The following is a 9,893-nucleotide window of genomic DNA, read 5'->3' as shown; positions in this document are numbered from 1 at the left end:
GGAGGAACACGTCAAAATCATAGCACTTATATGACAAAATACCTATTACAAGAAACTTTATACAACAAATGATCAGTTTTATAATCTGGGATTACAGGTGTGAGCCACCACGTCCAGCCGTATTAGTACAGATGGGGTTTCACCATTTGGCCAGGTTGGTCTCAAACTCCTGACCTCAAATGAACTGCCTGCTTCAGCCTCCCAAAGTGCTGGAATTACAGGCATGAGGCACCGTGCCTGGCCCATAATCAATTTCAGAACCTCAAAATTTCCATCACCTCAGAAAGAAACCTTGTGCCCGTTAGATTTTACTTCCTTTTTCTCACATCCCTCCAGCCCTAAGCAACCACTAGTCTACCTTCCATCTCTATGGATTTGCCTATTCTGAACATTTAATATAAATTAAATCATCCAGTATGTGGTCTTGTGTGCCAAACCTTTTTCATTTAGCATGTTTTTAAGGCTCACATTGTGCAACATGTATATCTGTACTCGTTCCTTTTTATAGTAGCATATTCTACTGTATGGACATACCACATTGTATTTATCTGTTTTTCGGTTGATGGACATTTGTGTTGTTTTCACTTTTGGTCTGTTATGAATAATATGGTACCATAAAGATATGTGTACACATTTTATTTTTAAACTTAAAAAAAATGTATTCTAAACTTTCTCTGTCCCATATGAATCTGCAGGAATGTGTAAAAGTTTCTATGTGGATATAAGTTTTCATTTCTCTGAGTGAAATTGCTGGATCAAATGGTAACTCGTTATCTTTTTGAGGAACTGCCAGACTGTTGTTTGTGGCTGTGCTATTTTACATTCCCACCAGCAGTGTCCAAGAGTTTCTCCACGTTCTCACCAAGGCTCATCTGACATTTTGATTATAGCCATCCTAGTGGATGTGAAATAGTATCTATTGGGCTTTTAATCTGCATTTCCCTAATGACTAACGGTGTTGAGCAACTTGTCATGTGCTTATTGGCCATTTGTGTCTTTTTTTTTTTGAGACAGAGTCTCTGTTGCCCAGGCTGGAGTGCAGTGGTGCGATCTTGGCTCACCACAACCTCCACCTCCTGAGTTCAAGTGATTCTCCTGCCTCAGCCTTTATGCTACCATAAAGATATGTGTAAAAATTTTAGTTTGTGTTATTCTAGAAATTTGTCCCTTTCATGAAAGTTATTGAATTTATTGGCATACACTTGTTCACAGTATTCCTTTCTAATCCATTTCATTTCTATAAGGTTAGTAGTTGTGTTCCCTCTTTCATTTCTTTTGCATTTTATTTTTGATACATAATTGTATATATTTGGGGGTATAGTGTGATATTTCTATATGTGTATATATATTGTGATCATCAAATCAAGGTATTTAGTATATCCATGACCTTACCCATTTATCATTTCTTTGTGGTGGGAACATTCAAAATCCTATCTATTTTGAAATATATAATACATTATTGTTAATCATAGAAACCCTACTGTGTAATAGGCCACTGGAATTTATTCCTCCTATCTAACTCTAACTTTGTACTTGTTGAGTAATCTCTCCCTATTTCCCCTTTCTTCTCCTCTCCCCAGCCTCTGGTAACTACTATTCTATTCTTTTCTTCTACGAGATCAACTTCTTTAGATTCCGTGAGTGAGATCATGTGGTATTTATCTTTCTGTGCCTGGCTTACTTCACTTAACATAATGTCCTTCAGGTTCATTTATGTTGCCGCACATGACAGGATTTTATTTTTTTTTATGGCTGAATAGTATTCTACTGTGTGCATATTCCACATTTTCTTCATACATTCCTCCACTGATAGACACTTAGATTGATTCCATACCTTGGCTATTATGAAGAGTGCTGCAGTATATTTTTATACATTCATGACAAATCCTTTTCTTACCTTTCGATATTTCTATGCTACAAAGTTTGCGAATTTTTTCAAATTGTTGCAAATATCCAAACACAAACCCTGCAGTATATTTATTGAAAAAGATTTGCGTATGGGTGGATCTGTACAGTTCGAACTTGTGTTTTTCTCGGGAGGCTGAGGTGGGAAAACTGCTTGAGCTGAGGAGGTCGAGGCAGCAGTGAGCTATGATAGTGCCACTACACTCCAGCCTGGCACCAGAGCAAGACCCCATCTCAAAACAAAAACAAAAACATTATCAAGCAGAATAAACAAACAAAACTAAAAAAGCAGTAGCACATAAAAATGACCAAGTGGGATTTGTCCAAGGGATACAAGGTTGGTTTAACATCCAAAAAGCAATTATGTAATATACAATATATAGGCCAGGCACAGTGGCTCATGCATGTAATCCTAGCACTTTGGGAAGCCATTGCACTACAGTGTGAGCAACAAGAACAAAACTGTCTCAAAAAAAAAAAAGAGAAGCCGGGCACAGTGGTTCACGCCTGTAATCCCAGCACTTTGGGAGGCCAAGGCCGGTGGATCACGAGGTCAGGAGTTCGAGACCAGCCTGGCCAACATAGTGAAACACTGTCTCTGCTAAAAATACAAAAATTAGCTGGGCATGGTGGCAAGCGCCTACAGTCCCAGCTACTCTGGAAGCTGAGGCAGGAGAATCACTTGAGCTGGGGAGGAGGAGGTTGTGGTGAGCCGAGATCATGCCACTGCACTCCAGCCTGGGCAACAGAGACTCTATCTCAAAACAAAACAAAACAAAACAAAACAAAACAAAACATAAATGGCCAATAAGCACATGAAAAGCGGCTCAACACCGTTAGTCATTAGGGAAATGCAAATTAAAAGCCCAACAGATACTATTTCACATCCACTAGGATGGCTATAATCAAAATGTCAGATGAGTCTTGGTGAGAATGTGGAGACACTCTTGGACACTGCTGGTGGGAATATCCATAGAGATGAAAAGTAGACTAGTGGTTGCTTAGGGCTGGAGGGATGTGGGAAAAACGAAGTAAAATCTAACGGGCACAATGTTTCTTTCTGAAGTGATGGAAATTTCGAGGTTATAAAATTGATTATGGGCCAGGCACGGTGCCTCACACTGGATGTGATGGCTCACACCTGTAATCCCAGGTTATAAATAAATAAATAATAAAATGCTCTTTTTTTCCTTTCTTTTTTTAGCGGAGTTCTTTAAGCACAGCTACAATGGGAGGTAAGACTCATAACTATAATGAAAAGAATGGTAAACAAGACAATAGCAAGAGCATTTTGAAAAAGGTAAAGAGCAGGCCGGGCATGGTGGCTCACGCCTGTAATCCCAGGACTTTGGGAGGCCAAGGCAGCCGGATCACCTGAAGTCAGGAGTTCGAGACCAGCCTGGCCAATGTGGTAAAACCCCATCTCTATTAAAAATACAAAAATCAGCCAGGCATGGTGGTGGGCGCCTGTAATTCCAGCTACTTGGGAGGCTGAGGCAGGAGAATCGCTTGAACCCAGGAAGTGGAGGTTGCAGTGAGCCAAGATTGTGCCACTATACTCCAGTCTTGGTGACAAGAGTGAAACTCCACCTCAAAAAAAAAGAAAGCTAGAGAGCAGATGGATAAGTGACTTAGTAAGTGAAGAGTGGAAAACCACGTCAATAGCAAGGCTAGCCTAGAAGACAATTTCCATCACGGAATCCCAGAAAGAGTGAGTCTCAACTTCCAGACAAATGAAATGGAAATACTTTGTGAGAATCACAATAGGAACTGTGTGTGAAAGTGCTTTTCAAATAGTAAAGTACTGCAAGAGTTGACTTTAGAGAAGGCTTATCACTACCTTGCCAAGTCATCACCCTGAGAAATCGATCAGCTACTTCCTGAGGGAAACTCCAATGCTCCGGAAGGCACAGTGTTCCATCAGGTCTTTCAGAACACAGTTTCTCCAGGTTAGCAATCAGGACATTCAGGCAGATGTTGACCAAAGTGTAGGGAGATGCCTCTTCCTAGCAAACAAAACCCCAAACAAATTTTGTTAGAACACATCTGCAAAAATTCAACATAAAACTGGTCATGCCATACATATTCCATTTGATGAGGGTATGTGAAGAAACATCCTTCATACTCTGATAATGATTTATATGTAACGAAACCACCTCATTCCAACGTTAACTGAATGGAAAATTTAATCTGTTGTCTCTTCTCTTGTACAGCTGTCCCTCAAAACCTGCAGGAGATTGGTTCCAGAACTCCCTGACCAGCATCCACAGATGCTCAAGTCCCCTTATATAAAATGGTGTAATGTTTGCATATAACCTATGCAGACATTCTCATACACTATAAATCATTTCTAAATTACTTATAAGCACTAATACAGTATAAATGCTTTATACTGTATTGTTTACAGAATGACAAGAACAAAGTCTGGACATGTTCAGTACAGATGCAGGTTTTTTCCCCCAAATATTTTCCATCCAAAGTTGGCTGAATTCCCATATACTGAACCCACAGTCAGAGAGAACATATTGCATCTTGAAAAACATTAAGTTCTTTCTTTCTTTTTTTTGAAACAGGGTCTCACTATCGCCTAGGCTGGAGTGCAGTGGCACAATCACAGCTGAGTGCAGCTTTGACTTTCCCAGTCAGTTGATCCTTCCACCTCAGCCTCCTGAGTGACTGCGACTACAAGCCCATGCCAACCATGCCCAGCTAATTTTTTGTACATTTTATAGAGTCCCACTTTGTTGCCCAAGCTAGTCTCGAAACTCCTGGGCTCAAGAGATCCTCCCACCTTAGCCTCCCCAAGTGCTGGATTACAGGCATGAGCCACCACACCTGACCCCAATATTAAGTTCTCTTAATCCTTTACTGATCACCTGTTCTGTGCTAGCCACTGAAAATACGGAGATGAGTAAGATACAGTTCTAGTCCCTTTAGAGTTAACATTTACTGAAGAATACGAACAAGAAATTGACAATTTCAATGCAACATTTGGAACACGTCAAGCAGAGATCACATGGTCATTCATTCAACGAATATGTATTCATTGATTATCATGTGTCTACTCCCAAAACTATTCACAACCTCAAATGGTGATACATTCAAAGTCCTATGAAAATGTAAGAAACTGACAGGAAGGTGAGGCTATAAAGTCATGTACAGACTCATGATTTTTGGAATTACAATGGTATGAAGTAGAAACCATACTTGAAATTTTGAGTTTTGATCTCTTCCCGGGCTAGTGACATATAATATGATATTCTTTCAATGCTGGTCAGCAGAGTGAGCTGCAGCTCCCAGTCAGCCACACGATCACAAAGGTGAACAAATACTACTTGATATCTTCTTGAACACTATGCCTGCTAAACCATCAACAAGTGTCAGTGGGCTCCAATGTTTAGAAGGGCAACTAGTGACCCTGTTGATGTAGCTTCTCCATCATCCAGCAATTAACTTTTAGTTCAATGCTTCAAACATTCTTCAGGCCCAGTGTGCTTTCAGCTGTATATGTTAACAGTGAGTACCCATATGACCACTGTTTTTCACTGTCAGTATCAATAAATTCCATGAGATATTCAACACTATAATGAAATGGGCTTTGTGTTAGATAATTTTATTCAACTGTAGGCTAATGTAAGAGTTCTGAGCACATTTAAGGTAGGTCAGACTAACCTATATTTGGTAGGTTATGTGTATTAAATGCATTTTGGACTTAGAATATTTTAAATTTACAAGGGTTTTATTGGGACATAACCCTATCGTAAAGCAAAAAAATGCCTTTCTCCTCTACAAAACAGAAAGGCTGGCCAAGCATGGTAGCTGTTAATTCCTGCACTTCGGGAGGCCGAGGTGGGTGGGTCACTTGAGGTCATGAGTTTGAGACCAGGTTGGCCAACACAGCAAAACCCTGTTTTTACTAAAAATACAAAAATTAGCCAGGCATGGTAGCACATGCCTATCTATAGTCCCAGCTACTCAGGAGCCTTGAGGCAGGAGAATCCCTCGAACCCAGAAGGCAGAGAGTGCAGTGAGCTGAGATAGCATCACTGCACTCCAGCATGGGTGACAGATGCCATGTCAAAAAAAAAAACGTGCTCTAAAATTAACTGTCGGGCAAGGTGCAGAGGCTCACTCCTGTAATCACACCACTTTGGGAAGATGAGGTGGGTGGATCATCTGAGTTCAAGACCAGCCTGGCCAACACGGTGAAACCCTGTCTTCACTAAAAATACAAAAATTGGCCAGGCGCGGAGGCTCACACCTGTAATGCCAGCATTTTGGGAGGCTGAAGCTGTTGGATGAGGTCAGGAGTTTGAGACCAGCCTGGCCAACATAGTGAAACCCCGTTTCTAATAAAAATACGAAAAATTGGCCGGGCGCGGTGGCTCAAGCCTGTAATCCCAGCACTTTGGGAGGCCGAGACGGGCGGATCACAAGGTCAGGAGATCGAGACCATCCTGGCTAACATGGTGAAACCCTGTCTCTACTAAAAATACGAAAAATTGGCCGGGCGCGGTGGCTCAAGCCTGTAATCCCAGCACTTTGGGAGGCCGAGACGGGCGGATCACAAGGTCAGGAGATCGAGACCATCCTGGCTAACACAGTGAAACCCCGTCTCTACTAAAATACAAAAAAAAAAACTAGCCGGGCGAGGTGGCGGGCGCCTGTAGTCCCAGCTACTTGGGAGGCTGAGGCAGGAGAATGGCGTGAACCCGGGAGGCGGAGCTTGCAGTGAGCTGAGATCACACCACTGCACTCCAGCCTGGGTGACAGAGTGAGACTACATCTCAAAAAATAAAAAATAAAATAAAATAAAATAAAATAATTAATTAAAATAAATAATAAACTGTGGGCCAGGGATGGTGGCTCACACCTGTAATTCCAGCACTTTGGGAGGCAGAGGCGGGCTGATCACTTGAGGTTAGGAGTTCGAGACCAACCTGGTCAACATGTTGAAACCCCATCCCTACTAAAAATACAAAAATTAGCTAGGTGTGATGGCTCACGCCTGTAATCCCAGCTACTGGGGAGGCTGAGGCAGGAGAATCACTTGTACCCGGGAGGCAAAGGTTGTAGTGAGCCCAGATCGCGCCATTACACTCCAGCCTGGGTGACAGAGTGAGACCCTGTCTCAAAAATAATAATAATAATAAATTGACTGTGGTAATGATTATACATCTATGAAAAGTCTCCTGGTCAGGCACAGTGGCTCACACCTGTAATCCCAGCATGAAAGGTCAAGGCAGGCAGATCATGTGAGCTTAGGAGTTCAAGACCAGATGTGGAAACATGGCAAAACCCTGTCTCCACAAAAAATACAAAAAAATTAGCCGAATGTAGTAGAGTGTGCCTGAGTCCCAGCTACCTGGGGGGGCTGAGGCAGGAGAATTGCTCGAGCCCAGGAGGTCAAGGCTGCAGTGAGGCAATGAGCCATGATTGTGCCACTCCACTCCAGCCTAGATGACAAAATGAGACCCTGTCTCAAAAAAAAAAAAAAATTATAAGTCTCTGAATTGCAAAATATATATAGACACTCAAAGTAGCATCCATAAAGTTCAGCTTACAATAAAATATCAGACATGAGAAGCAGGAAAAAAAGTCAATAGAAACAAATCCCAAAATAACTTTAATAACCTAACAGACAGGAATTTAAAACAGCTATTATAATTCACGGCTTTAAAACTGAACATGAACACAATAAGAGAACAAATATGGAAACACCAGAAAAACAGAAGATATGAAAAAGACCAAAAGGAAATGTCTAGAGTTGAAAAATACACCAGGCCAGACACAGTGGCTCACGCCTGTAATCCCAAAGATTTTGGAGGCCGAGGCGGGCAGATCACAAGGTCAGGAGATCGAGACCATCCTGGCCAACATGGTAAAACCTCGTCTCTACTAAAAATACAAAAATTAGAAGCTGGGCGCAGTGGCTCATGTCTGTAATCCCAGCACATTGGGGAAAAAAAAAAACAAAAAAACAAAACAAACAAAACAAAAAAAACAGCAGATAGGATTATCAGCAGATCAGAACTACAAAATAAGAGATCACTAAAGATGAAGTCAGGACAACAGAAATGACTCAAACTGAAACAGAAAAAGGCTGGGGAAAAAGTTGAAAACCATGGTGCCCCAATTAAGGCACTTCTTAACCGATCTTAAGCAGCCTGTTAGAAATGTATAAGTAAACTCTAGGCCAGCACGGTGGTTCACGTCTGTAATCCCAGCACACTTGGAGGCTGAGGCAGGCAGATCACTTGAGGCCAGGAGTTCGAGACCAGTCTGGCCAATATGGTGAAACTCCATCTCTACTAAAAATATAAAAAAATTAGCTGGGCATGTTGGCACACACCTGTAAATCTCAGCTACTCAGGAGGCTGAGATATGGGAGTCCCTTGAGCCCAGGAGGCAGAAGGTTGCAGTGAGCGGAGATCGCGCCACTGCACTCCAGTCTGAGCGACAGAGCAAGGCTTGGTCTCAAAAAAAGTAAAGAGGCTGGGCACAGTGGCTCACACCTGTAATCTCAGCACTTTGGGAGGCAGATCACAAGGTCAGGAGATTGAGATCATCCTGGCAAACATGGTGAAACTCCATCTCTACTAAAAATACAAAAATCAGCTGGGCGTGGTGGCGTGTGCCTGTAATCCCAGTCCTAGCTACTCTGGAGGCTGAGGCAGGAGAATGGTGTGAACCCAGGATGTGGAGCTTTCAGTGAGCTGAGATCACACCACTGCACTCCAGCCTGGGTGACAGAGCGAGACTCCGTCTCAAAAAAAAACAAAAATTGCTTTGTGGTTTAATATCTATTGAGTTATAGTTAATTAATTCACTGGGTGCAAATTTGATGTCTCTATTTTTTTTTCTTTTAATTTTATTTTTATTTTTGAGACAGAGTCTAGCACTGTTGCCCAGGCTGGAGTGCAGTGGCATGATCTCGGCTCATTGCAACCTCCACTTCCCAGGTTCAAGTCATTCTCGTGCCTCAGCCTCCCACGTAGGTGGGACTACAGGCATTCACCATCACGTCTGGCTAATTTTTGTATGTTTGGTAGAGGCGAGATTCTCCAGGCTGGTCTTGAACTCCTGGCCTCAGGTGATCCGCCCACCTCAGCCTCCCAAAGTGTGGAAGGCTGAGGTGGGAGGATTGCTTTAGACCAGAGCTCAAGACTGGCCTGGGCAACAAAGCAAGACCCAGTGTGTCTTTATGTCATTTTATTTTTTTAAGTTCAAATCAGATGCAAGATGCAAGACCCACTGATTTCCGAAGCAAAATAGACCCAAAGCAGAATAAACAAACAAAAAAAATCACAATATGGGAAACTTCTAAAAACCAACAATGAGAAAAATCTTATGATGGGGGAATGGACACAGAAGGAAAAAAAAAGGTATGATCACTGAATTGTCATCAAAACAAAGCATGCTAGCCAGATGCAGTGGTTCACGCCTGTAATCCCATCACTTTTGGGAGGCCAAGGTGGGTGGATCACAAGGTCAGGAGCTTAAGACTCACCTGGCCAATATGGTGAAACCCCATCTCTACTAAAAATACAAAAATTAGCGGGGCATGGTGGCACGTGCCTATAGTCCCAGCTACTCAGAAGGCTGAGGCAGGAGAATTGCTTGAATCCGGGAGGCAGAGGTTGTAGTGAACCGAGATCACGCCACTGCACTCCAGCCTGGAGACAGAGCGAGACTGTCTCAAGGGAAAAAAAAACAAAGTACAATACAGGGGAAACACTGTCAGATCCATGAAAACATCTTTCAAAAGTGAAAGTGAAATATATTCTCAGATAAACAAAAGCAGAGACAACTTGTTGCCAGCTCATATGCTATGTGAAGTATTAAAAGTTCTTTAAGCTCCCCCCAAAATAATGACAGGCTGGGCATGGTGGCTCATGCCTGTAATCCTAGCACTTTGGGAAGCTGAGGCAGGCGGATCACCTGAGGTCGGGAGTTCGAGACCAACCTGACCAACATGGAGAAACCCC

The 9,893-nt window shown here is 42.4% G+C and overlaps 1 protein-coding gene across 1 annotated transcript in view; it reads right to left on the bottom strand.

The window, feature by feature from the left end:
* Nucleotides 1–9,893, bottom strand: part of ZYG11A (zyg-11 family member A, cell cycle regulator) — a 55,599-nt gene that overhangs the window by 39,720 nt on the left and 5,986 nt on the right. Inside the window, exon 2 of the mRNA XM_011926375.1 lies at nucleotides 3,746–3,911. Within this exon, the coding sequence (XP_011781765.1) occupies nucleotides 3,746–3,911 (166 nt within the window). The remainder of the gene's footprint in view (nucleotides 1–3,745; nucleotides 3,912–9,893) is intronic.

This window comes from Colobus angolensis, unplaced genomic scaffold (genome assembly GCF_000951035.1).
Source record: "Colobus angolensis palliatus isolate OR3802 unplaced genomic scaffold, Cang.pa_1.0 Scaffold68, whole genome shotgun sequence".
NCBI classification, from domain to species: domain Eukaryota; kingdom Metazoa; phylum Chordata; class Mammalia; order Primates; family Cercopithecidae; genus Colobus; species Colobus angolensis.
The sequence above is the reverse complement of the archived record's forward strand: the minus strand, read 5'-3'. Positions and strand labels throughout refer to the sequence as shown.